The sequence below is a fragment of the Lepus europaeus genome, chromosome 12 (assembly GCF_033115175.1).
Source record: "Lepus europaeus isolate LE1 chromosome 12, mLepTim1.pri, whole genome shotgun sequence".
NCBI lineage: Eukaryota > Metazoa > Chordata > Mammalia > Lagomorpha > Leporidae > Lepus > Lepus europaeus.
In genome coordinates, this window is record NC_084838.1 from 2,316,630 (window position 1) to 2,343,154 (window position 26,525).

The window sequence follows — 26,525 nt, forward strand, 5'->3', positions numbered from 1 at the left end:
CACAGCGGGGGTCCACGAGCAGCAGCTGTGAACTGTGGTCGAGCCCCACCCCAGGGCCCTCAAACCCGCCTCCCCCTCTCGGGGGTCTGGTTGAATGTTTATTGATTCATGAACTTGAAATGCACAAGAGTGAGGGGTTCCAGCCCCTGTTCACCCCACAAATGCACCAGAGGGCCAGGGCCGGGCCAGGAGCGCCAGGACTCCAGCCCGGCCTCCCACGGGGTGGTGCAGGGACCCGAGTACTGGGCCAGCGCCTGCCGGAGCTGGATCGGAAACGAGGCGCCAGGCCTCGAACCCCGACCTGGGTGTGGGTGTCCCAGGCAGGGGTTAACCTGCTTCCACCCCCAAGGGGCCTTCCCAGCCCAGTGGGGGAGCGAGGGGCTCAGGGGACACACAGGGCTGCAGGGGGAGCCCCAGCCTGGGCATTGTGTGCCCACCTGTGCAGGGGCTCCCACGTGCATGTGCCTTGCCTGTGCACATGCGTACAGGTGTGTGCATGTCTGTGTGAGCACATGTGTCACAGCATGTGTGGCGAGCACATGTGTCACAGCATGTGTGGCTGTGTGGCAGCATGTGTGAGAGCGCGTGTGAGCCCTGGGACCACGTGCCTGTGTCAGAGCATGTGTGTGACCGTGTGCATGTGTGTCTGCCTGTGTGAGAGTGTGTGTGTGCGTGTGCGTGTGTGTGCCCGTGAGAGCGTGCATGTGTGTGTGCCTGTGTGAGAGCATTGTGAGTGTGTGCGTGTGTGAGCGTGTGCCCGTGTGCCCGTGTGAGAGCGTGCATGTGTGTGTGCCCGTGTGAGAGCTTGCATGTGTGTGTGTGCCCGTGTGAGAGCTTGCATGTGTGAGTGTGTGTGTGCCGGTGTGAGAGCATGTGCGTGTGTGTGAGCGTGTGCCTGTGTGTGCGTGTGTGTGCCAGTGTGAGAGCGTGTGTGTGCGTGTGCCCATGTGAGCGTGTGTGTGAGAGCGTGTTTGTGCGTGTGCCCATGTGAGCGTGTGTGTGAGAGCGTGTGTGCGTGTGCGTGCGTGTGCCCGTCTATGTGCCTGCGTTGGTGGCAGGGTGGGGGAGGGTAAGCTGTGTCGGGCTCCAGGCGGGGGTGGAGGCGCCGCCCCGCGTGCTGGCCCGGGCGGTGGCCGTGGGTGGGGCTGGGTGGAGGCAGAGGCAGGTGACGCAGGCAGGGCGGCCGGGGGTGCCCGGTGAGCTCTGCTCTGGAGCTCGGACTTTGTCCCGAGCGCAGCCAGGCTGGGAGTGTCCGGTGGGGGCGGGGGCCAGGCCAGCCAGCGAGAGGGCGGCCTCGGGGCCGCGGCTACCTCGGGGCTCCCGGAGCCGGTCCGGCCCCGAGCTGCAGCCTGGAGCCCAGCCAGGCCCTCCTGGATGGCGCGGGGCAGGGGGCGGGAGGGGGCCTGGGAGTGCGCAGTGGGCACCCCCGGGGGCCTGTGCCACTGCTGCTCTCCCGGCCGCCGGCAGTAACGGCTGCCCGGGCCGCGGCCGCCACAGACACAACGCTCCAACCGCTGGTGCAGGGCCGGGACCCACAGATATTTCTAATCCCAACAGACGATTACGGCGCGTAGCACGTCTGTCAAACACACAGCATGAATCATGGCCTGTTATCTTCACGGGCAGGCGGGCTCCGCCGGGGGCCGGGCCCGGGCTCCTCCTGCACAGCCACCCAACTCTTACGTCCACGCGTGTGAACACAGGCAGATTTACGGCGCGCCCGTCAATGATAAACGCCCCTGATAAGCGACTACGGTCCCGCCGGGTGGGTGGGATCTGCAGCGCCTGGAGAAGGAAGCCGGGCAGGGCCCAGCGGGGTTGGGGACCGGGAGCCGGGCCTCAGCCACCTCCCTGTCCTGTGCCCAAAGCTGGCCCCCTGTGGCCGCTTAGAGGCAGCTGAGGTTCAGAGGGGACCGAGGGGGCCCCCGGCACGCTGCAGTCCGGGCCTGCTCTCGCCTGGGACCCCTGCCCGCCCGCCGTGCTGAGAAGCAGGGAGTGGGGGAGGCGGGGGCCCCGGGGGTGCTTGTCCGAGGGTTCTGGCCACCACCACCCTGGCCCTGGGTCTGGCGACCACGGTGCTGGAGTCGCCATGTGAGCAGGCGGCTGTCACTGCTGCTGTCCCCGGCTGTGCAGGGCCGCGGCGTGGGAGGCGACGTGGCCTGGCTGTGGGCAGTGGAGCCGGCGCCTCGGGACCCCGCGTCCTCCTCCCTGGTTGCTGAGAACGGCCTGGCCTCTGCTGGGGCGCCTCGGGGGCCCTGCACGCAGCCCCTAGCTCTGACCTGGAGCTGCCCCCAAGCCCTGGCCTCTTAGGTGTCACTCCAGGCCCCTGGGGGGTCCAAGCCAGCTCGCAGCTCCTTGGGTTTCTGGTAACAGGATCCTCCGCCTCCGCCCCCTCCAGGGGCCCTGGGGGCTTCCCTTCCCCACTCTGCCAATGCCTGGCAGGCACAGGGCTGTCCGAAGACCACCAGGCCCATGGCCGAGAGGTCCCTGGAGTTACCAGCTTGGGGGGTGGGAGGGTGAAGGCACCGGAAGAGCCCACGCCCCATCCCCCCCGCAGTGTCCTAGGAACCGCCAGGAGCCGTCTGCCCAGACGCCGGCCTCGGGGTGCCCAGCCCGAAGCACTCCCCCCCCAGTGCGGCCGGGACTGTTTACCGGGCCGAGGCGGGCCGGGCCCGCGCCATTCGGGGACGTTTCTTTAAAAAAACCCAAACCCAAAACAAAACACAGAGCCCTCTCAGGCCGCGGCTCCGAGGATGGATATTACTATAAAAATATTTTTGGCCGCAGAGCACAGGCAGCGGGGCGGGGGCGGGGGGCGGTGTTTTTCCATGGCGGCTCGGACCTGGCTGTCGAGAGCGGGAGGCTTCGCGTGGGGTCCTTTCCGCCACCAGCCCCTGGCGGCGGCGGCGCCAACAAGAGCCGGCGTGTTTGTGCCGGGGCCTCCCTCCAGCACCATGGCCAGGAGGCTGGGCCCGGCTCACCGCTGCAGGCTGCAGGGCCCGGACCCGGTTGCAGCCAGGGGCTGGGGAGTGCTTCTGAGCCGTCTCGAGGGGGAACCCCACGCCTTCCTGTCTCCCACAGCCCCTGGCACTCCCGCGTGGCCCCGCATTCGGTGAGGCTGCGGGGAGGGGAGTCCGGAGTGCCAGGCAGCCTTCCAGGAAGCAGCTCGCGGCCAGGCAGCCACCGGCGGCCGGCCCCCCGGGCCTCCCAACACCTCCCTCCTACAAAACCCAGCCGAGAAGCAGCGTGCTGGGTGCTGGGTCCCCTGCCCTGGGTCTCTGTCCGGACCACCTGCCCTCTGCCTGCCCAGTCCCAGCGGCCCACGCCCCACCCAGCATCGTCTCTGTGACTCGGGTGCGCGGAGGCTGTGGCTGTGCTCCCCCCCTGGCCCGTCCTTCCCCTGTCCCTGGGCTGGGTCGCTGCCCCCAGCTGTGCACGCCGGCAGCTCTGGCGGCCCAGAGGAACCGAGGGCAGCCAGGCCCTGGGTGCACAGGGAGCGGAGTGACCTGCTCCACCCGGGCGTCGCTCCCGGCATCCGGGCGCCCACTGGCCACGGGGGCTCTGCCACCCTCATGGAAGGAGCCGCTCTCTTGGGCCTGGGGCTCCTCTTCCTGGCCGTGTGTGCACCGAGGGCCCAGGGACAGGGTCTGGCTCGTGGCTGGCATGGCACCAGTCAGTGCCCCAGCCCTGGCCTCGCGCCAGGAGAGGGGGCAGTAGGTTTGCCGTGACGGATGGACGACGCTCAGGCAGGAGCAGGCTGCCCTCTGGACACGGGCCCGGGAGAGGGACGAGGAGCCGGGACGGCGCCGGCCACCTAGGGCCACCACCCTGCCTGTCCGGGGCCTGCGCTGGAGGCGGGGGTGGGGCAGGGTCTCCTGGGAGCAGCTCCTGGCTGCCTACATTCAGGGAGGGTCCTGCTGTCGTCCCACTTCACAGAGGAGGGAAGTGAGGCCAGGTGGCCACAGCGGCCGCCCCGCCGGCCACGCACACGGGGCCACCGCCGTCCTGCCAGTGCGCGGAGCCCCAGGCCGAGCCCGAATCCAGCAGCAGCGCCCGTCCTTTCGTTTTCCAGCAAACAAACAAATCACGGATTTCAAAGCCTGGGCAGCGCAGTGCCCACGGCGTTAAAAATAGCCGCGGCCACCCGGCGTCCACCTCCCGGGGCGCACGGCCAGCCGGGCGCCCTTGAGCCAGGGTCCGGGCTGGGCCCGGGTCCGCGGCGGGGCGGGGCGGGGGCGTCCGCAGGCCTGGCCCCCCCACCCCGCCCCCGGCCGGCCTCAGTTTCCCCGGGGCGGCCTCTTTGTGCGGCCACCGCAGACAATGGCCGGGCCGCCGGGCCCCGCGCCCCGCCGCCTCCGCCGCCTCCGCCAGCCGGGCCGTGCGGTTTCTTTTTTTTTTTTGGCAGGCGGGGAGGGAATTCTGCGCCCGCCCCCGCGCGCGCCCGCGCCGCCGGCTCGCGGCTCCCGGGAACCCTCGGCCGAGGCAAACTTGGAAGTTTGCGCGGCGCTCGCAACTCGCGGCGGCGGCGGGGCGGGCGCGGGGCGCGGGGCGCGGCGGCGGGCGCGGGCGGGGGCGCGGGCGGGGGCGCGCACCGGCGGGGCGGGCCGGGCGGGGGGCGCGGGCGGCGGCGCTGCGCCGAGTCCGCGCCCGTCGCGGGCCCCCCGCCGCCCCCCCGCCGCAGCGCCGCGGCCGGAGCGGGGCGCGGGCGCGCGCGGCGGCGGGCGCGCGGCGGCGGGCGCGCGCACAAGTAGTTTACATTGTTGGGCGACTTTTGCAACAACTCGCCGCGCCGCGGCCTCCGCGCGCCGCCGCCGCCGCCGCCGCCTCCCCGCGCCCGGGCCCGGCCGGCCGCCCGGGCCGCCGCCGCCGCCCGCCGGCCGGGCATGAGTTAGTGGCCGACATGGACACCAAACACTTCCTGCCGCTCGGTGAGTGCTGGCGCCGCGGGCCCGCGGCCGGGCCGCGCCGGGAGTTGGGGCGCCGGGCCCGGGGCGGGGGTGGGCCCGCGGCAACTTCCCGGGCCGGGCGGGCGGGGGGCGGCGGCGGCGGCGGCGCGCGCGCGGGTGGGGGTCCTCCGCCCTGCGCCCCCGGCCGCCCGGGAGCCCCGCGCCTCCGAGCCGGGCGGGAGGAGCAAGTTGCGTGCCGCCCGCGCGCCTCGGGACGGCCCGGAGCGGCCAGGCCCGGGCGGGCGGCCACCGCCGGGGCCGCTGGACGGGACGCCGAGCCTGGGCAGGCCCCGTCCCGGGAGGCGCCCGGGTCCCGTCGCCCGGGCCTGGCCCTGCGCTGGGGCGGAGGGGGCCGGCCCGGCTCTGCGGGCCTCGCCCCGCTGTCCTGCGCGCAGCTCAGGGCTGCGGACCCCCGCCAACTCCAGGTCCGGAGGAGGGGGCGCCCGGTTGGGACACACACCCTGCCCCCAGCCAGGGGCCTTCCCCGGGGACACGGGTTGGGGGGAGATTTCCGGATGAGCTCCAGGGAGGGTGAGAATTTGGTGTTGGGGACGGCAGCCAGGCAGCCAGGCTGGGTGAGGGGTTTGTGCCAAGTTAAGTATGAATGGACCCCCCCACGCGGACCCCTCCCCACCCCTGCAGCCCAGGGTGCCCCCAGAGGGGCTTCCAAGTTTGTCAGATCCAAGCCGGAGTGCCCCAGCCCCGTGCGCCCTGGGGTCCCGCCTCTGGGCGGCCCCTCGCCGGTGTTGCTGGCCTGGAGGGGCCCCGTGGCTTGGAGCTGTGGCTCTCGGCCCGTGGGTGCTGGTGCGTGGGGCCGATGCCGCCGAGCCGGGTGAGACTCCCCACTGCGGGGCCTGGCGTGGCGCTGGCCGGGGCTCCTGTGTGGGCTGCCGGCTTCTGCACCCGCATGTGCACACACACACACACAACACCAGGCTCCCCCAGAGGGTGCCAGACCCTCAGCCCCAACTCAAACCGTACCACCCGGAGGGAGAGGGCCGGTCCTTGGAGTTGGCACAGGGGAACAGGAGGGCAGAGGGGTGGCTGTGTCCCCGGAGGGCCAGGAAGGGGCAAGGCTGGGACCCCCCCCCCCTGCTGGCCCCCCACGGGGGAGACCCCGGGCTGGCGCTCCCGGAGCAGCGGCTCTCTGGCTGGACCCAGCCGGGGCCTCCCAGGTGGCCCGCGCCCCAGGCCGGGTGGCGAGTCCTGGGCTCTGATCACATTTTATTTTTTTCTAAGCTTGTGGCTGGCTGAAGTGCCGTGCAGCTGAAGGTCCATTTAAGCGGCTACTTGCCTAAGCCCTTTTGTCAACAGAGCCTAATCCCTCGCGGGGGGTGGGTGTCAGAGGGCCCTGCTGGCCACCGGGGCCGGACCCGGCGCTGCCCGGGAGGCTGGGCTGCCCCCCTGGGCTGGGTCAGGCGCTGTCCCTTTCTCGGGCTTGGTAGGACTGGGAGGATGGTCGCCCCTGCTCCCCGGCCCTGCTGCCCGGGGCTGGCCTGGCTCCCGTGCCTGTTGGGGGCTCGAGGCCCGAGCCTGCGGGGTCCGAGGGTCTCAGAGCATGCCAGGCCCTGTTGGCTGCCGGTGGTCACTTTCCCCTGGGGGACCTGGTGGCCCGAAGCAAAGGCGTGGGCTCCCTGACCACTGTCCAGGGCGGCCCTAGGCCCAGGGGGAGCATGGAGCCCCGCGGGGGGCTTCTGGTAACATCGGAGCCCTTGGGACCCAAAATAGAGCGCATTCCCCCGCCTCCCAAAATACCAGGGTCACGTGGACCCACGGGGGCTGGGCTTGGAGTGCGGCTCGGGCTTGGCCAGGCAGCTCCCGGCCGCGGGGGGCCGTGGGGGTGTTTGTTTTCGTAGACTCCGGGGTGGGGGGGACTGTGTTTGTTGACCTGAGAAAGTTTCGGGGTGAGAACGACAGCCCGCAGACAGATGCCAGCCTGGCCGTGGCTGTGGCCGTGGCCGTGGCCGTGGCCACTGCCTTGTCGGGCATGCCACTCTGTAGCCGGCTGCTGTGCGTGGGCCCGGGCGTACAGCCCCGACCCCTCTGCCCGGAGGCGGGGGACAGGGGACCACCACCCCACCAGTCTCCCGCCTCCCGGTCTCAGGCTGCGGGGCCCCGAGGCCTTTGGAGGTGTGGGTGCAGAGTGGAGCCAGCAGCGCCGGTCACGTGGGCGGCAGCCGTGGCCGGCTCCGGCTCTGCCAGCACTTCCAGCTGTGCCTGTCTTTCAGGGCCGTCTGCTGCACAGGCCGTGGCCCGTCCCCTCGGAGCCGGAGCCGGGGGGGGCTTGGTTGCGGCATGCCCGCCGTCTGCCCCGGGGGCCGTGGTGTCGGGAGAGGGTGGCCGAGGCGGTGTGTGTGTGTGTGTGGGTAGGCGAGGTGGGGTCTTCAGTGTCCACCCAGGGCCAGCGAGCCCTGCCCGGGGGCTGCCTCCGCCCGTGACCTGGGTCTTGGCGCAGTTTGAATGTCTCAGGGCTGGGGTCCAGAGTGCCGAGCGAGGCCTGGTCCTCTGGAGAGGAGGGGTCCTACACCCAGCTCAGCTGTCCCCGGAGACACGGGGCAGGGGTCTCCCAGCTGGCTCAGGGCCGGGCCCGTCGCTGGGCCGGGGCCTTGCAAGCCGAGGCCTGCCCCTCCCGCGCTGGGCCGGTTTATCTTCCCCAGCCTGGGGGAGTCCCATTCGCTGGTTTATTTGCACGGGGATTGGCCGCTGGCCGGTGACTGGTGGGGGCCGCTGTCCGATCGGGGGGCACCCCGTCTACGACCAGCAGCGTTTGTGGTGTCCGAGCGCCGTCCGTCTCTCACCCTCCCTTCCTCTCCGCCTCCCATTCCCTCCTTTTCTGGGCCGCAGAGGGGACGGGACAGGGGCCCCCCGAGAACAGTCAGGGGACGTCCCCAGGAAAGCCCGCCTTGTGTGGGCCCTAAAGGACAGACACAGCTGGGAGCGCCACCCGGCCTTGGGCTCCTCCGGGCTTCTGTCGTGGGGAACATCACCCCCTTTGGAGCCGAGACCCATAGTCAGGTCCTCTGCGCCTGCAGCCTGGGTCCGGGCGACGCCCGGTCTCCAGTGTCAGAGCGAGACCCTCCGATGTGGCCGAGCGTGCAAGCGTGGGGGAGCAGGCGGGAAAAGGGGGCCTCGGCGGACACAGAGGTGGCCCTCGCTCCGGCTCCACGCGAGGGCCCTCCCTGGAGCCCGAGGAGGCGGTGAGCGGGAGACCGCGGCGCACACCCAGCCGCGCCCGTGAGCTGCTCGGCCGGCCGCGGTCTTGCCCCAGCGCCTCGCAGACGGCGGATTGCACCCTGGAGTTGGGAGGCAATTGTCTAGCTCAGCAGCTGAGCGAGCGTGAGATGGGGCAGCGCGCGGTGGAGTCCGACGGCCCGAGCCGTGGCGGGAGAGGGAGGCAGCGGCTGCAGGCCCTGCCCGCGTGCACGCACCCGGCAGGCCTGGGGGGGGGGTGCCGTGGAGGGGAGAAGGAGGAGACTCCCTGGCTCTCTCCTGGGATCCCTGCTTCCCGGCGCGTTGCCAGTCGCTCCATCCGGTGGGTGCCTCGTGGGACCCCGTGGTAGCGTCTCTGAGGGGCCGGCCTCCCAGCTGGGGTGGGGGTGGGGTAGGGGACGGTCTGTTGCCCTTTGCACCCGGCTGTTTTGCCCCTGGGCAGATTGGTGCCCCAGGCCAGGGTAGATGGGCTGAGCTTCCTGGGGCCCCTGCCCACCCCCCAGCTCCTGCTGCGCCCCCTCCCCACCGTGGCATCCTCAGGAGCCGCCTGCCCGCCGGTCCCCGTCAGGGTCTCGGCGTCCTGTTTGGTGACGCGGGCCCAGGGCTGCGGTCCGGTCGTCCCAGCCCTGTCCCCTGGCGCTGTACTTGTGGCCTCTCCTGCCGTCAAAGGCTCTCGCTCCCCACCCGGGGTCCCCGTTGGCTGGAGAAGGCCGCCGGGAGCCGGCCGGGGGACTGGGAGGGTTTGGCCACACGTGGCCCCCAGGGCAGGGACTCCGCCGTCTCTGGGGCTCCTGTCCTCAGCACACATGTGCACGTGGACGGCCACACTGCACAGTCCCCGTGCACCCTTCCTGTGCCTGTCTTCCACCTGCCGGCTGGGCCCTGCCACCCCGGGGGAGGGAGGAGTGTGGTCTCGGGTGGGCACCCGGTGCCAGGACAGCGGTGGTCTGGAGGGGGCGGGGACGTGTGAGGAGGTGAGGCCAGGAAGGGGCCTCCGGAGACTCGGGCGTGGTGGCATTCCTGGCTGGAGTTAGGCTTCCGGGGTGCCGAGGGTGAGGGCTGCTTCCAGGGGGTCCTCGGGACCCCCAGGAGCGGCAGCAGCCTGGGCTGGGGGCTCCAGTGGTTTCCTGGGGGTCCCCTGGCTCCTCTGCCTGTGCCCTCCCAGGCACACCCCCGGCCACCTCCCTGCGGTCCTCCCTTTCTGACCTTTGCTCCTTAGGTCTGTCCTGGGGTGAGGTGCCCCCTCCCCCGCCGCTGAGCGAGCTCGAGGCCTGGGGCGCTCCGAGATGGGCGGCAGAACAGGGTGCGGTCCGGGGGGCCAGGAGGGCCAAGCCCAGGCCCAGAACCCTGGATGGCAGGGGCCCAGAGGGCTGTGCTGGGGCTGGACCTCGGGGCCGGGCGTTGTGGGGTCTCCTTGCCCGAGACCGCGTGGCCTCTGGGGGAGGGCACACAGGGAGCCCTGGCCTGAGGGCCTGACAGCAGTGTTTCCCGCTGGGCCTCAGTTTCCCCAGGGCACGGGCTCAGGCTGCCGTGAGTCGGGACTGGGGAGGGGCGGGGAGGGGAGCTGGGCCCGGGCCAGGCGGTGTGAAATCCTGCAGCACCGGCCGTGGATAAGCCCCGTGGAGTTCAAAGCCGCCGGGTTTGGAGCCCAGCTGTAATGAGGTTACTGATTCAACAGGCTTCCTGGTGCCGCCGCCCAGAACCCGGGGCGGCTGCGAAGCCCCAGGGAGGGAGCTAAGTGTCCCGTAATTGACCAATTTAGCTTAAGTGTCCGAACTGGCCCCGGGCAGAGGTCAAGCGGTGACAGCCAGGTGCGCAGGGAGGCCTCCCAGGCGCCCTGTCCAGACCCCTTCCGAGCACCCCCCCCCCCCCGGGGAGCTCCCTCTGCCCCTGTCCTCCCGGCCAGAGCCCCCGGGGGTCCTTGTGCCCACCCTTCTTCTGTGCGCGGAGAGAGTGCCGGGTGGTGCTGTGGCGTGGGTCCGCGTGCCGGGCTGCCGGGCTCAGACCCCGCTGTCACCTCTACTGGCCTCGTGTTTGTTCATACAGGGGCCGGGGGGAGGGGGCTGTCCCCTGGGGTGCGCCCAGCCTGGCGCCCGAGGCCCTGCCTGGCGGTTCGGCCTGTTGAGCCGCGTGGGGTGGCGTGCGCCCTCCTCCCCCCACCGTGGTCATTGACCGTGGCTGGAGCCGGGGCCGTGTGAGCCTGAGGATGGGGGGTCGGGCAGGGCCAGTTCTGGGCTCCAGAGGCAAACTCTGGGGTCCATGGGTGCACGACCCCTGACCCCCATGGCTCAGAGTAGCTCAGGCGGCCACGCCCCCCAGGCCTGCCCTGCTGAGGCCGTGCAGGGGTGCAGCCCAGGCTCTCCTACCGGCTTGCCGTGTGGCCCCGACTGGGTCCCCTCCCCTCGCTGGCCTGGGCTTCTCTGGGGCCCGCTGGCACCCCGAGGCCACTCCCCTTTCCCTGCTGCCACTTAGCTTGGTCCTGAGGGGCTGGTGTCTGGCTGGCTGGGCCACAGCTGGGGACAGGCACCGAGGAAGCGGCTCTGCCCTCCTCCACCCCGCCCCGGCTGTGGGAGACAGTGGGCTGGGGGGAGGTCCAGAGTCCGGGGGGGGGGCGGGGCGGGCATGTGGTCAGCCCAGCCGCGTGGACTGGGAGCGTTGGAACAGACACTTAGTGGGCCTTAACAGTGGAGGGGCAGTGGGGGCAGTCCTGTGCCCGCTGCCGCCGAGGCCAGGCCACCCCCTTCTCTCCCTGGGCGCCGACCTCCGCTGCCTGGGGTCCTGCACGACCCCCGCCCGGCTCCCCGCCCAACGTCAGGCGGCTGCCTCACTGCCCGGGCTTGCTCCGGCCTGCAGATCGTGGGAAGTCCTGGGAGCTTCGCAGAGGAGGTGGTGTTGTGCGTGGGTTTTGAGGGATGCGTAGGAGTTGTTGAGTGGGAAGGGAACCGAGGTACAAGGCAGGGGGGCCAAGTGGACCTATTCCAGGGAGGTCTGGCTCCAGCCGTGGGTACAGGGTCTTCCTTGGAAGGTGCCGGGGGTCTGCTCTGATGGGGTGTGAGTGTCTGGGTGGGGGACCGTGTCGCCTGGGCGTGGTCAGCGGGTGTGGGACGGGTGGGCCCTGTGAGGGGCAGAGGCCGGGAGCATGCTTGGCCTCCACCTGGCCGTGCCCAGCCTGGCTGCTCCCCGGGCCGTCCCTTATGGCCTGGCTGGTGTCCCTCCTCCTTCCCCGGGCACCAAAGGCCCTGACCTGGAGCGCGACCCATGCCGTCAGCCCAGCTCAGGGCACTGGCTCATGGGGTGAGTGGCCCTTATGGGGGGGGGTCCCTGCCTCCTCTGCCGCGGGCCGGGCTGGGTGTTGTCTGCCGGAAGCCGCTGCCTGAACGCTGAGTGGGACCAGAGTCCGCGGGAGGCGGCGCCTCCCCCACCCCACCCCACCCCTGCTCCCGGACTTTCAGCCCAAGATCAAGGTCGAGGAGAGGCGGGGCGGCGGGCGCCTCTGTCATTGGGTGCCAGGCCTCTGTGGGCGAGGCCGGGGCGGGGGAGCTGGCCTGCCTCTTCTCCCTTCTCTGTCACTCTGGGCCAAAGGTCAGGGCACCAGCGTGCCGTCCCGGTGGGGTCCGCCTTCTTGCATGGCTGGCACCCCGGAGCCTCGCGCCCGACAGGCCCAGCAGCGGTGGGCTCCGCGCCCGTGCTGGACGCCAGGCCCAGGGCAGTGGGCTGCCGGCTCCCGCTGCCACTCGGACGGACGCTGTGCCGTGGAGCACCCACTTCTGCCTCTCACTCAACGTCAGGTTCCACGTTGGTGAAGGGGAAGGAAGGGGCGAGGCGGCGGTGGGAAGGCAGGCCCGCAGCCCCGAGACCCCCGAGACCCCCAGTCCTGCCTGCCCCACCCGCCCCAGAGGGCTCCTGGCACCCATCATCCGTGAGATTGGCTCGTAGGTCCTGCTTGTCACCGTACCCACCACGCCAGGTGCCACACTAGACCCGTGGTGTCTGCTTGGCGGATCGGTGCTCCCCAGGGCTCAGGCTGGGTGGGATGAGCCTGTCCCTCGCAGAAGTGGGCTAAAAGTCACCCCCGTCGCCTGAGCCACCCTGCTCCTGTGGGGTCTGTGTGACCCCCAGGACGGGGAACTCCTAGCCTGCCCTGGGCCCCTCGGCGTGCGCCGAGCTCTGGACAGAGCGCAGGTTCCCAGATGCAGAGGGAGGGGCCCCTGCCCCCGCCTCCCGCTGTGGGGCCCTGGCTGCTTCCTGTGCTGCCCGGGGCCGGGGTCGGGCACAGCTCCCACCTGCTGCTCTCTGTCCATCTGTCTGTCCACATCTGGTTCCTGCTGGCCTGGGGAGGCTGGGTGGAACCAGGCGCAGCCCTCGAGGGGGTGAGGCCAGGGTGGGCACTTCCTGTGCGGCCTGGACCAGGTCTCTCCTAACCCCCTGGACCCCGACTTCTCATCTGGGAAGTGGGACCGTCGTCAGTCTCAAACAGGGTGGTGGGCGGAGGGGGACGGCGGGGCTGGGCTGGCCATGGCCATGGGGAGGTTGCCCTGCCCCACGCGGTGTGTGACAGCGGTGCACCCCGCCATGGCTGTGGGGTGCAGAACTGGAACCCAGGAGAGAGACGACCTAGGTGGGCTTTGGTTAGCTCCTCGGCTGCTGGCCACTCCGCAAGGTGCCTGGGAGACAGAGGCAGGGCCCCATGCTCCAGGAGGCCCCTCTATCCAAGCTGCTGGGGGGCGGGGTGCAGCAGGGCCCGCCTTCCCGGGCTCACGGGGGAGACGGGCGGTTGGCTGCAGCCAGTGAGAGATCTGGGTTGGGGTGCAGGCCAGCGCTGCCGGGAGGAGCGCCCCCTTGCCCCAGGTGCCGCAGGCCAGCAGGGAAGCAGGGGAGAGGCCAGGGGGTGGGGTCAGACTCCAGGGCTCTGGCCGTCCTGCCCCGAGGGGGACAGAGCGGAGTTGCCTGGCTCCTAGGCCCTGAGGGCGTTGTCTGAGTTGAGCTTGGTGGAGGCTCTGCTGCTGGGGGTTGGGGGGGGACGCGACTTCGAGCCCTGGGGACAGGCTGGGCCGTACTGGGGAAGGCTGTTGTGGAGGGAGTGGGAGCTTGGCGTGGGTGTGGACCTGCTGCCCGGCCTGTGTGTGGGGGCGGCTGGGGCGGGGTGGTCCTGGGGCGGCGGCGGAGCCCGTGAAAGGCACCTGCCCAGCTCTCTGTGTGCTTGGGGTTGGGGGGGCAGTCCTAGAGCTGGCTTCTGGTTCACTCCCCCCCTTTTTTTTTTTTTAAGATTTATTTATGTATTTGAAAGAGTTACAGAGAGGCAGAAAGAGAGAGAGAGAGAGAGAGAGAGAGAGAGAGAGAGAGATCTTCTACCTAGTGGTTCACTCCCCAAGTGGCCACACGGCCGGAGCTGCGCCGATCCGAAGCCAGGAGCCAGGAGCTTCTTCAGGGTCTCCCTCGCGGGTGCAGAGACCCAGGGACTTGGGCCATCTTCTACTGCTTTCCCAGGCCGTAGCAGAGAGCTGGATCGGAAGTGGAGCAGCTGGGACTCAAACCGGCGCCCATATGGGATGCCAGTACTGTAGGCGGTGGTTTTACCCACTGCGCCACAGCGCGGGCCCCCAGCCGCCCCCTCTCATTTCCCAGGGCTGCCCAGGCAGGCACCGCCCTCTGCCCTCACAGCTCGCTGGCTGCAGAGAGCGTGGACGCCCAGCTCTGGGCCCACGAAGCTGGCAGCAGGGAGGGGTCAGGTGGGCACGCCGGTCCTGGTTAAGCCGGTGAGGGACTCGTCAGCCGCCCCTGTGTGGCTGGGGGCGCCAGGTGGCGAGTGGCATGTCCTGGATCCCTGCCAGCAGCTGACCCTGCCGGGGAGGGGGGTCCTGTGGCTGGTGGGTGGGGGCCTCCCCGTCGCAGCCTCCGTGGAGCGGCCATGCAGTGTCCAGCAGGCAGGGCTGTCAGGGCCTGGGCCGACCGGCTCTCTGCGGACCCTGCCGCTCTGGGCCAGCGTTGTCCCCTGGCCTCCCTCGGGCAGGGTGTGGGACCGTCCTGGCGACTCAGGCCGGCTCTGGGGCCGCGCACGTGTGCTCAGGTGGCCTCTTCCAGGTCACGGGTGAGGCCGAGGTCCCCGTACGTGTGTGGCCACCCTGCCCGCGGTGGATCCCAGGACCTTGTCCGCGCTGGGCACCGCTGGAGTGGGGGAGCGGACGGCTCCCTCCCTCAGGTGTCCCTGGCCGCCTTTCCCAGAATGGGCGATTGTTGGCGGCGCCCTTGTGCGCCAGGGGACTTGGTGCTTGGTGTTGGCCGCCCATGCCAGCAGGGACCCGGCTGGCCCACCGGTGCCTGGCACTGACTCACTTGCCTGGGGTCGGCCGCAGGCACCGGCCCTGCAGCTCAGCGCCCCAGCGCCCCGGCGCCCGTCTCGTCCAGCTCTGAGCGGCCCCCTCTGCTCCCCCCACCCCCGCCAGGCCCTCGGGCCGCTCCGTCTTCCCCAGACCCCGCTTGGGCACCCGCAGCCAGAACCGTGTGCAGCAAAGCCGGGGGCGGGCTCTGAGCCCAAGTGCACGTGTGAGAGCCCGTGTGCACCAGTGTCCACGCCTGAGCCCGTGGCCCTCCACCCTGTGCCGTCAAGTCTGAGCTGTGCCCGGCTCCTCTGTCAGCCAAGGGCCTTGGGAGGGTGGTGTCCTGGCCAAGGGGACAGTGAGGGGACAGTGTGGGCGCACGGGCAGGCCCAGCCCCGTGGGTGTGTGGGGGAGGGGCCGTGTGGGAGCCCGGTTTTCTCCCCTGTGGGGACGGCTGGGTCAGGCTGGGTGAGGAGCTCCTGAAGTCGACCTGGGCCATGGCCACGGGGACTTGCACGTGGCCCGCATCCCACTGCTGCGGCCTGGACTCTGGCAGGCATCACCAGTCGTCTGTCGCACACAGATTCTCCCCCAGCAGGTGCCCAGGGCCCAGCCCCCTGCCGTAGTGGACGGCGCGCGGCCTGGGTGTGGCCCTGCCTTGCTGCCTGGCCGCTGTGTGTTCCGTGGAGTTCTGTGTCCCGGGGAGGTCAGGCCGTGCGGTCCCCGAGCCAGGGCCAGTCACGCACACTTTAGTGCGAATGAGGCTGCAGCAGACCCTGGAGCCCCGAGCAGGAAGGGACAGGAAGGAAGGCTTCCTGCCATTGTGTGGACCAGGAAGTCGTGGACGGTGGCGTGGCCGGGCTGCCTCGCGCTTGTCTCCTGACCGCCCACGGGAAGGCTCCGTGCTGCCCGCTCCCCACGCTCCCCCCAGTGGGCCCTGCACCCCCGGCGCAACCACAGGGCTGAGGGCAGCGGGGGCAGGGTCTGTGCCCCCCCCCAGGTTGGTGTCGGGGTGGGCGGGGCACAACCTCGTGGCGGGGGCGGGGCCTGGAGCGGAGCCCGCCCTGTGTTTCCTACACACACCCAGCGCTGGCTGGAGCCATTTTATTTCTGTTTCCTATTTTTACTTCCCTGTTGGCTCTTTTTAGCAACTCCAAGTGAGAGGGTCCCGCCCTCGGGCTCCACCCGGCTTCCTGGCCCCGGCCTGGAGGAGGCTGGCGTGGGTGCCCTCGGGGTGGGGCGGGGGAGCGGGTCCCAGCGCACACCTGGGCTGAGCTCCCCGCTCGCTCCCCGTCCTGTGCTCAGGCCCGGCCATGCCGTGGTCACTGCGCTCCCGGCTGGAGGGCGAGGGCTGGGGGGTGCCCTGGGGGGGCAGCAGTGGACTTCGTGAGCTGTCTGCTCTGGCCTGGCCGCCCGTGGTGCTGGCTCCGCCCCGTGGGGTCCCTGGTGCCCTGGGGTTTGAGACGCCCCCTCTGGGGCGGGGCTGCAGTGGTGGGTGCTGTTGGGGGGTGTCTCCCTCAGGGCCTGGGGGCTGGAGCTGATCCGTACCTGCCTGCTCGGGCATGGTCAGGCCCAGCCAGCGGGCGGGGTTGAGGGTGCTGGACTAGGCCCCCGGCCCACCGGGGCTCCCAGGCCCGAGTGGGGTGGTGGGGATTGGAGAGGGCGCTGGGGTCCCGCTGCGCTGTCACCTCCCATCCCCCCAGGCACCCTGAGCTTCCTGCAGGGCTGGGGCCCGGAGCCGATGCCGGCAGCCCCTGCGGCACCCAGGCTGGGGCCCCGGGGAGAGGCCAGCTCGGGCTGGGGCCCTCCCTCCCTGGCTGGCGTCCTCCGTCTCATCCGATGTCGGAGGTGTGGGCATCAGGGGTGCTGCCATGGCGGCCAAGCCCTTGGGTCAGGGGCGTGTCCTTGGCCGAGGCCCCTGCAGACTGGCAGGTGAGGAGGGGGCTCCTCTGCCCCCCTCCCCCCGGCTGTGTGGCCCAGGCCTTGTTGTGCTCCTCTGTGAAGTGGGTGACAGTGTCCTGGGGTTTACAGAGCCAGGGCCTCCCCTTGGGCTCCTGGTGGGGAGGAGCCGGGAGCCGGGGCGGGGGGCTGTGAGGAGGGCATGGGGGCTGTGCCCCCAGGGGGGCGCGTTGCCCTGGAGGGCTGGTTTCTGGGGCAGTTGCTTGCAGGACCATCCAGGGGCCCAGCTCTTCCTCCGGACCGGTGGGCGGCTCCCAGGCCTGGGGCCCTGTCTTGGACACCCCCCCACCCCTGCACGTGGCCCGCACAGAGCTGATCACAGTGGGGGTGGGAGAAGGCCCCCCTCCTGCCCTCCGACAGGCAGCTGTGCCAGACCCCTGGGGCCCAGCAAGGTGGGCATGCCCCCTCCAGCTCTCCCAGGAGGGCCTGGCAACGCCCAGCCCACGGTGCCTGGTGGCCGTGTCCTTGTCAGATCTGTCCCAGTCCCCCGGGAAGGGGGGGAGAGGGGAGTGGGCTGTGTGTTCAGCCTGCAGCCCCCATAGCCCCCATCCCTGAGAGAGGGGCGTGGGGCCAGGCCTGGGGGGGGGAGTGTGTGTGCAGCCCCTGTCCCTGGGCAAGGGGGTGGGGCCAGGCCTGGGGGGGGGTGTGTGTGCAGCCCCCGACCCTGCCAGAGGGCGTGGGGCCAGGCCTGGGGGGAGTGTATGTGTGCAGCCCCTGTCCCTGGGCAGAGGGCGTGGGGCCAGGCCTGGGGGGGGGGGTGTGTGCAGCTCTGTCCCTGCGAGAGGGCGTGGGGCCAGGCCTGGGGTGTGTGTGTGTGCAGCTCCGTCCCTGCGAGAGGGCGTGGGGCCAGGCCTGGGGGGGGTGTGTGTGCAGCCCCTGTCCCTGGCAGAGGGGGTGGGGCCAGGCCTGGGGGGGTGTGTGTGTGCAGCCCCTGTCCCTGGCAGAGGGGGTGGGGCCAGGCCTGGGGGGGTGTGTGTGTGCAGCCCCTGTCCCTGGGCAGAGGGGGTGGGGCCAGGCCTGGGGGGGGTGTGTGTGCAGCCCCTGTCCCTGGGCAAGGGGGTGGGGCCAGGCCTGGGGGGGGGTGTGTGCAGCCCCTGTCCCTGGGCAGAGGGGGTGGGGCCAGGCCTGGGGGGGGGTGTGTGTGCAGCTCCGTCCCTGCGAGAGGGCGTGGGGCCAGGCCTGGGGGGGCTATTTCCTGCCCTGGTCCCTGACTCAGCAGCCACGTTGGGGGGGGACTCAGATTTCTCAACAGAACCCACCCCCACCCCCGCCTCTGCCAAGCCTCGGGTTTTTCTCCCAGAGCCCTGGTCCCTGCCTGGGTGGGGGGCTGGATCCAGGCCTCTGTGGGCCTCACTCCCCCGTGCACTGCTCTCCATGGCCTCGGCCAGCCTTGCGCTGCCCCTCGGTCCTGCTGATTCCCTGTAACCCCGTCTGGCTGCCCCCTCCTGACAGTATCCTCCGTGGCTGCCTCCTCCAGGAAGCAGCCTGGATTCGGTTCTGTGCCTCCTGCCCCCCATACCGGCGGCCGTGAAGCTGGGACCCTGGAGCTCAGTGGCCCCCGGGTGGACTCAGCTGCAGGCCGGGAGAGAGCTGGGGTCAGCATCCGGCCCAGTGCTAGGACTCCTGCAGAGTGGACCATGGTTCTGTGGCCCCCCCGAGGTTCCAGCTCCTCCAGCCCAGCGAGCCTGGCAGCCCCTGCGTGGGAGGCGAGCGGGTGGGAGTGGACCTGCCCGGGGCCGGTGCCCGGGGCCCTGGCGGCAGTAGGACCTGGTGTGTCCTGGCCACTGGGGGTGCTGCTGCCTGGGGTGGGACCGGGGGTGCGTGGTCATGTGGTTGCCTTTGTGGGGTCTCCTGCCCCTGGCCGTGGCGCCTGCTTGGCCCGCTGGGCCGTGGGCCTGGGACGACTCGGAGCCTGGGGCTGGGGAAAGCTTCAGTTGGTGGCCTGGGTGGTCTCGGATGACCGGGGGCAGCGGGCCCACCAGTCCATCGCCAGGGCTGTGGCCCGCTGGGTGGGCCTGGGACGACTCGGAGCCTGGGGCTGGGGAAAGCTTCCGTTGGTGGCCTGGGTGGTCTCGGATGACCGGGGGCAGCGGGCCCACCAGTCCATCGCCGGGGCTGTGGCCTGGCCCCCTGTTGGGTTCTCGCTCGGGAGCCAGTGACCGCGCGTGGCCCCTGCCCAGCCGGCCGCCGGCCTCGAGGCTGCTGAGGGGTTTCTGGCAGGGAACCGAACCAAGCCGGACCCTTGCCCGGCAAGGCACCGAGGGGGGACAGAGCAGCCGGAGCTGGGGGCACTGGCTCTCCCTGGCCGCGGCCCTTGCATAGTGCACGAGGGGAGGTGCCAGGAATGGAAGTCCCCGCCCCGTGGCCCGGTCACGCACCGTGAAATCTGCGTCAACTCCAGTGGTGGTGCCGCAGCGTCTAGGTACCCCCTCCCACGGGAAGCCCTCTGTGGTTCCTCCTTCTGGGATCCAGGCTCCTGTTCCTAGGGCCGGTGTGTCTGGGGGGGAGATGGCAGGCCTGGCAGTGTCTGGGGTGGGGGTGGCGAGGGCTCTCAGCCCTGAGCACCGGGCTGTCAGGGACCACACGGAGCCCCCAGCCCCTTGCCGGCTCCCCCTTGCCAGCCTGGCCTGCATCCTGTGGCTGTGGAGGTGGGGCTGCCCTCGGACCCTGGTGCTGGTTCCTCCCCGGGTTCCGCGCCCCCTGTGGGACTGGTCCCGGCCCCCGCCCCCGGCACGGCTCTGCACCTGCTCCCTCCCCCGGGAGTCTTCCTGTGGCCGCTGCCTCTCAGTTCCCGCTTGGCTGTCCCCCCCCGCCCCCGCCTGGAACCGCTGGCTGCGGTGGCCTTGTCCGACTGGGCACTGCCACCTGCCTGGCCCGTTTGTCCCTCCTGAGAAGCCGGCCGTGGGTTGCTGGTGGGCTCGAGTCCTGGGGCCATACCGGCAGCGTGGTGGGTGGAGGTGAGCCATGGGGGGCCCACCCTGGGGCTGAGCCCCCGCCCCCTCCCAGAGCCCAGGTGCCGGGCGCGGTGGGGGGGGACGGCAGGGCCTGGCTGAGGCTTGAGGCATGGGGTCGAGGCTGTTTGGGGCTGGGTGGGCCTGGACGGTCGCTGTGGAGGTGCCGGGCGGGCGGGGGCCTGAGTGTCGCCCCCCCCCCCCCCATGGCGTGGCGCTGTGTGAGAGGCAGGGCAGAGAAAGGGTTAAGGCGTCGAGGGATGTGATCATGTTTCTAATTTTCCTGTGTGATTTAATAAAAATGTAAATGGCCGGGCGGATAGCGCGCCCGCCGCGGCCGGCCCGAGATTGATGGCGGGCGCGGTGGGCAGCGGCCTTTGTGTCTGCGCCCGAGCCGGGCCTGGCTCCCCCGCCTGCCCCGCAGGCCACACACCCGGGGCAGGCTCTGCACCCTCTGCCCGGATGGGGAGCCGAGGGCCCGGGGGGAGCCTCGGGGGGCCCGGGGCGCCTAGGATGACCCGAGGCCTGCGTTGATGACGGTCGCGTCCCTGGTGAGTCCCGGCTTCCTCGCGTGGCGTCCGAGCTGGGGTTGTGGGCGTGGAGGAAGACCCTCCCAGGAGGCTCCGTGGGTGAGCACGTGCAGAGGCCCTGAGCTGGTGTCGCGCTTGGCTTCGAGGGCCGGTGCCGGGCTGGGGCTGGAGTCGGGGGCGAGCTGCGGGCTGACGGGCGGCAGGGCCCGGCGGGTGCTGGGTCGGTCCCAAGGGTGGCGGGCGGCTTTGGGGGCTGTAGGTGGGGGTCTGGGGGCAGCGGTGGGCTTTGGTGGCCCCGTTGGTCACAGGCCCGGCTGGGGCCACGGTGATTGAGGAGCTGGGGCCTCAGTGTGGCCTCTGTGGGGGCCGTGCGCGGCCACTCGGGTCGGACCGGTGGTGGACGCTGGCGTGGTAGCCTCCCCAGGGCGGAGCTCCGGGGTGCACCGTCAGAGCTTGGAGGCCCCAGGTGCAGCGTTGTGTGGGCAGCGGGGGCCACGTGGCCAGCGTCGATGTCGTGCGTTATGGTGGGGGGTGCCGGGCGCAGGGCCTCCTGGAGGCCTGTCCCGTGACTTCCTGACACGCCGAGCCAGCCACGGGGCTGCCGTAGACACAGGTGGCCCGCGTGCACTTCTGATCCCCGGGGCACAGGTGGCTGAAAACGCACGGCCGTGTCTTGGCCCAGGTCTGCCAGGCCCGAGCTGCCGCCCCAGTGTCGCGCTGCGATGGAGAGACAGCCGCGGCCTGGTGCCTCCTCCTCCGCCCCCTGGAGTCCCGGCGTGGGTACAGGACTCGGTGGCCGGAGGCTCGGTGCTGTTCCGGTCCCCAGGGAGAGCAGCGTTCCCGAGGCTGGCTCCGGCGCGCGGCCCTGGCCTCCCCGCGGACGCCGGCCCGGTGCTGTGAGTGGGGAAGCTGGCGCCGTGCCGGCGGGCGTGGTGGCTCCGGGAGGGGGCGGGTGTGAGACCCAGTTCTGTCACCAGCGATGAGGGGCGGCCGCCGCTGAGGAGGCTGACGGGGCTCCCGGCAAGCGCCTGAGGAAGCGGGGTCCCCTGAGCCGGGCGGCGCCCAGCAGCGGGCAGGGAGGGAGGTCGGATGCTGAGAGGCCGGCTCCGGTGGGCCAGGGCGGCGCGGGGCACTGGCTTGGGTGCGTGGGCACGGCCGGGCCTGGGTCGCCTGTGCGCCTGTCAACTTTGCCCGAGAAGCACGGCTCTGCCCAGGGTTGCCTGCCGGGTGCACCTGCCGGGGAGCCTGGCCGCAGCGGCTGGCAGGAGGGGTGTGGACGGCGGGCAGCGCCTCGCCCCGCCCTCGGCACCCTCCTCCTGATCTGCTGCGCACAGCTGGAGCACAGGCCTGGGTCAGGGAGGGCGGCCACCAGCTGCCTGCTGCCGGGAGCCGTGACGCCGACCACACGCTTTGATTAAATGGCCTGTCCGGGGCCGGCCCCCACGGCAGGCCGCGCCCAGGTGGCCAGGGGAGGGAGGCCATGGGCCCCACCGGGGAGCCCCCTGGCCTCCCTCCCCGGACTCCACCTGAGAGGTGCTGGGCCCTTCCCCCAGCCCGTTGGCTCCTGTGCGAGGCAGCGTGAGGACTGGCTCCCCAGGGTGTGGGGTGTGGGTGGTCGGGGGCCGGGGTCCCACGGGGGCTGCCCAGGGGGCTTCTGCTCGGCTCCTGGCCTTGCTGGGTGGGCTCTCGGCTGCACTCACCTGGGGGCCTGCCTGGGGGGTCCAGGCGCCTGCCCGGGGGCTCCTGCCCAGACTCCTCCCCACCCTGCCCCAGCGTGCTGTTTGCTGCTTTGTTCGAGGGCAGACTGGGGGGAGGTGGGCTCCGCGTCCTGCACCGCCTGCTCCCACGGCACTGGGGGGGGGGAACATGCTCGAGGTCTGAGCCAGCCTGGCGCTGGCTGGGTCCCCCCCGCCTTCATGTCCCCGTCTGTGCCGAGGGCTCATGGTGAGCTGGTGCGTGGCCATGCCGCAGGCGGAGGGGCTGCACATGTGTGCCCCTGTGTCCAGCGATGGTGGGTGGAGCCCCATCCTCAGAGCTGCCTCAGTGTCCCCCCCCCCCCGCAGCCGATGTGGCCCTGGGGTGGACGCCTGCCTGTGAGCCGGCACTGGCACTGGGGTCCTGGCCCTGGGCGCTTTGCACGTCCTGGGGCCTGGTTCTCCCGCTGGAGGTGGACATGGCGCTGGCCTGGCCCAGGGACGAGCCGGATGCTGGGGCCGGGCCGCTCCAGGGCGCTCTAGGGGGGTCGTCCACGGGCCCCGGTCCTCGGGTTGCCCTGCACCGGAGCCCCCAGAGAGCTGGGGATCCCGCCCCTGGGACGCGTGGCCCGTTGCTGGCCTGTGAATATTTCAACAGCAGATTAAAAATTGAAGCCGAGCGGCCCCGGCCCCTGGCTCCTCCGGGAGCGCGGGGGAGGGGAGGGGCCCGGGCTGAGTATTTTTCTTGATAACAGAGCCGAGTCTATTAGGACGGGCCGAGGCTCCGAGGCTGGGTCTGCTGCCGGAGGGAGGTGAGGGCCGGGCTCGGGCTGGGCCTGGGGGCAGGGCGGGAGGCTGTGTTCCGTGCGCGGTGTGCACGCGTGCTGGGGCCTTAGGGCCGGGTGGCCGCCACTGGCCAGGGGCCTGCGGAGTGTGGGGCACAGTGACAGACCTGGGGGGATGGGGCGGGGCGGGCTGCAGGGAGGAGCGGAGCGGCCTGGGGAGGTCTCCGGGCTGGTGGTGCCCGGGCAGCCCTGGGGTGGGAAGGGGCGTCCGGGGCGCTGAGGGGAAGAAGGGGCACGAGGGCCCCGCCCAGCATCGGACAGAGTGGGCTCCTGCCCCCAGCGACCCCGGCCTGCAGCCGCCCCCCCACGGGCCTCGGCTCCTGCTCTCTTTGGCGGGGCTGGGGCCGGCGGCTCCGGAGCCAGTGCCGGCCTGACCGGGGCGCCAGCCTTCCCAGGGCGCTTCAAGTGAGGGCGCGGGCGAGGGTGCCTGGGGGTGACGGAGGAGGAGGGCGTGCGGCCCGGGTGAGAGACGTGGGGGGCAGCTCCCACACCCCTCTGGCCGCGTCCTGTGTGGCGCCCGGCCCAGCGCAGCCGCGGGCGGTGGCAGAGATGCTCAGCTCCCTTTGGGGTCGTGGTGGGGGTGGGGTAGGGCCGGGGCCAGAAGGGCTTCCAGGTGTGGGATCTCCACCCCAGCCCCCGCCTGGGGAGGGCGGCATCGGTCAGGCCGCTCGGGAGTGGCCCTGGGCCCCGCACGCTGCCCCCCGACCCCTGGGCGCCAGGCTGGCCCCAGGGGCTGCGGTGGCAGGGCCCTCCTGGTGCCTGGGAGTCGGGAGGGCAGGCCCACAGCAGCCCGGGCCGGGCTTCGGACAGAAGAGCAGATGCCGCTGCAGCGCGGCTCGGGGAGGCCATGGGGGCGCCGTGGCCCTCAGGCCCCCTCGGCTGGAATTTCTGACCGCCCTCGGTGGTGGGAGGCCAGCCCGCTGGACAGACGGGACACAGCTGGCCGGGCTGCGTGTGCTTGTGAGTGTGCACACGTGGCTTCCACGTGGCCCGGTCACAGGCACCTTACAGCAGGCGGTGCCCGTGTGGGCCGCCCGGGCTCACTGTCACAGCCCGGCACGCCGTGCTGGTTTCCGTGTGTGTGTGTGTGTGTGTGTGTGCGTGCGCGTGGAGGGGGGATGGAGCAGGAGCCGGCCGTCGGGGGATGCACCGGTGTGGAGGAAGCCAGACACCTGCGTGGCGGCCCGATGGCCTCTGGGTGACGTGGGGGACGCCCAGGGGCCTGCAGCGTGCTGGGCGGAGCGCCACGTGCATGGGGGGGGGGGGGGGCTGGGGACCAGAGACAGGTGATGCCACAGGACCGAAGCTGGCGGGGATGGGACAGGGGCCCCTGTGTCGCCCTCGTGGTTAAGGCCAGGAAGCAGCCAGCTGCCTGTGACGGATTGGTGATGTCTGCCGGGGCACCCAACGGGCAGGGTGCGGGCGACTCTCCCACGTCTGGTCTGACTCCGTTGAGTTTCCAGCCGGGGCTGCCGTGGGCCAGCTCGGCCCTAGCTCCCTCACCCTGGCTGGCACTGGTCCACACCCCGAGCAGCGGGACCAGCAGTCTCGGGGGGCTGCTCGGGGGTTCTGGGGGCTGCTGGGCCGAGTCCGCGGCCAGGGCTGGGCAGGAGGGCGTCCTTGGTGGCCGTCTCCTGGCCTTCCCCAGGGCGTCAATGTTCACAGCTCTGGTGCAGCAGGAAGCCCCGGTCTGGTCAGACCTCAGGTCTCGGGCCCCTGGGCGCCTCTGACCCCTCGCTCCCTGACACCCCCTGCGTTGGGCACCCACAGACCTCCGGGCCCAGGGAGGATCCCGGGACGGCGCACGTCCCTCTCTCCCCTGCCCCCCTCCCAGCGTGGGCTGCGCCCTGAGTCTCCCTGGGTGCTCAGCCCCCCTCAGCCGCACCTGCTGGCAGGGCTCGAGGGCAGGGGGAGTGGAGGCCTGGCCCACGGGGCCGTGTCCGCGTCCCACTGTCGTCTGGGGTCTGAGCAGTGCCGCGTGGGCCAGGGCCGGGGCCGGCTGTGGGTGATGCCGGGTGCTTTCTCGCCCTCCTGCTGGCCAGGTGCCAGTTGTGGCGTGCGGCATGCAGGGGCCTCCCCCTCAGTGGCCTGGCTGCAGGCACTGTGCCTGGGTGGTACCCTGAGACCCCGCCCGGCCCCTCTCCCAGCCTCAGTTTCCTGGGGTGCACGTGCTCGGGAGGGCGGTGTGCAGAGACTTCGCTCCTGGGAGGTGGGCAGGGAGGGAGAGGCCTGGGGCGGGGGCGGGGCTGGGAGGTTTTCTGTGCCGGGAGGGGGCAGGGCCCGTGGGTGCAGCCTGCAGCTGTGTGGGGAATCTCCTGGGGTGCAGGGGCCGCCCTGCCCTGGGGTCTGCAGCTTGGCTGTGCTTCCTGGCCCCACTGCCCAGGTCAGGCTCACCTGGGGGCCACAGCCCAGGGGGCGGGGCTGCCGGCTGCCACTCCCCGCAGAGAGCCCGTCTCCCCCGTGCTCCCTGTGGGAACCTGGCTCAGGCTGTCCCCGGCAGGCAGCCTCCTTCCCGGTGACCTGGCACTCGGAGCCTCCTGGCCTGTTCTTGCTGCCCCGCTCGGGGGCTCAGGGGCCTTGCGAGTTCCTCCCCCCGCGTCAGGTGGGCGAACAGGCATTGTTGGGTCTGGTGAGGGGGAGCGTCCCGGTCCAGCCCGGGGCCGGGGCTTAGTGGCTGCGCTGTGTGGACCCCTTGGGCAGTGCTGCCCTCGGAGCCTTGGGGTGTGTGGCTGGTGACGTGCGTGGCTGGTGACACGCGTGCTCTCGGAACCTAGGGGCGCGTGGCTGGTGACACGCGTGTCCTCAGATTCTTGGGCAGGTGGATTTCTCCGGGGTGGGGGTGTCCTGTCCAGCCTCACCCCGCCCTAAGGCCGCTGGTGGTGGGGCCTCCTCACCCTGCCTCCCTCCCACCCAGCAGAACCCGTGCCCAAGCCCCCTGCTGGCCGCCCCCAGGAAACCCTGGGCCTCCCCGGGCAGGGCTGGGGAGCCGTGAAGACACCATCGGGAAAGAAAGGAAACAAGAAAAATCTACCCAAACCACTGGCCCACGCCCAGCCTCCTTATCTGTGTGCCCAGCCTCCAGCTCTGCTGAGCCTGGGGGGGGGATGGGCAAGGCGATGCCGTGGGCAGACAGCCGCCAGGAGGGCTGCTGCAGGGGGCGTGGTGGGGCTGCCCCGCCCCTCGCCCCGCCCCCGTGGCTGTGTGAGGTCCGGCATGGGCCTCGGGGGAGGGCTCTGCTCCCAGGTGTGACAGCAGGTGGGCCCAGGTGTGCTGCCACCGGCCTGGTCCTGAGCAGGCCCCGGGTAGGGACTGCCCTGGCCGGAACCTTCCGGAACACGGTGGGTGGGAAGGGCCGCCCTCGGGGCTCTGCGCGGTGGACATTTCTTCATCGCTCTGTTTATTGGCTGTGCGCGGGCGACCTTTGGCCTGCCTTATCTCTCGCTGAGCCCACGGGGCAGTTTGTGGCACACCCAGGGACACGGGAGTGGTGGCCAGCGGGGCAGGCAGAAGAGCCCGCCTGGTGTGGCCGGGCACAGAGCGGCCGCACGCAGCACCCAGCGGCCTCGGGTTGGGGGAGGAGCCTGGGCCTGCTCCTTAGGTGTGGGGCGTGGCCGGGGCGCGGCCGGGGCGTGGCTGGGGCAAGGCTCTGGGTGGGCCCCAGACCTGGGGCTGAGGGCAGCTCCCTCAGGGCCTTCCCTGGAGGAGGCCGTGGGCTGTGCCAGAGCCACTGTCCAGGACGGGCCAGGTGTGAGCCCCATCCCAGGGGTCCCGGCCCCCAGCCCTGCTGCCCTCCCTGGTGGATGAGCCCTGACCTGGGCTCCAGGCCAGGCAGGACGTGGGTAGCTACAGTCCAGGGTGAAAAGAGCCCCCTACGTCCTGGGGTCGGTGGAGCTGGCGGGAGGGCTTCCTGGAGGAGGTGGTGGCAGGGCCCAGGCTGGGGTGGCTGGGGGAACAGCACATGCCGGGGGGGGTGTCTGTCTGAGGAGGTCAGGAGCGGAGGCCGGCGGTTGCAGGAGGACGTGCGTGGTGCCGGGAAGCCGGGGCAGTGTCTCCAGGAGCCAGGCGGGTCCTCC

The 26,525-nt window shown here is 71.5% G+C and overlaps 2 protein-coding genes across 2 annotated transcripts in view; one reads left to right on the top strand and one right to left on the bottom strand.

The window, feature by feature from the left end:
* The window catches only part of COL5A1 (collagen type V alpha 1 chain), a 65,553-nt gene extending 60,668 nt beyond the window's left edge, over positions 1-4,885 (bottom strand). The window contains exons 1-3 of the mRNA XM_062208416.1: positions 4,757-4,885; positions 1,684-1,785; positions 1,222-1,370 (exon numbers count right to left, since the gene is read on the bottom strand). Coding sequence (XP_062064400.1) covers positions 1,222-1,370; positions 1,684-1,785; positions 4,757-4,885 — 380 coding nt within the window. The remainder of the gene's footprint in view (positions 1-1,221; positions 1,371-1,683; positions 1,786-4,756) is intronic.
* Positions 4,825-26,525, top strand: part of RXRA (retinoid X receptor alpha) — a 71,568-nt gene continuing 49,867 nt past the window's right edge. Inside the window, exon 1 of the mRNA XM_062207285.1 lies at positions 4,825-4,928. Within this exon, the coding sequence (XP_062063269.1) occupies positions 4,901-4,928 (28 nt within the window). The 5' untranslated portion in view covers positions 4,825-4,900. The remainder of the gene's footprint in view (positions 4,929-26,525) is intronic.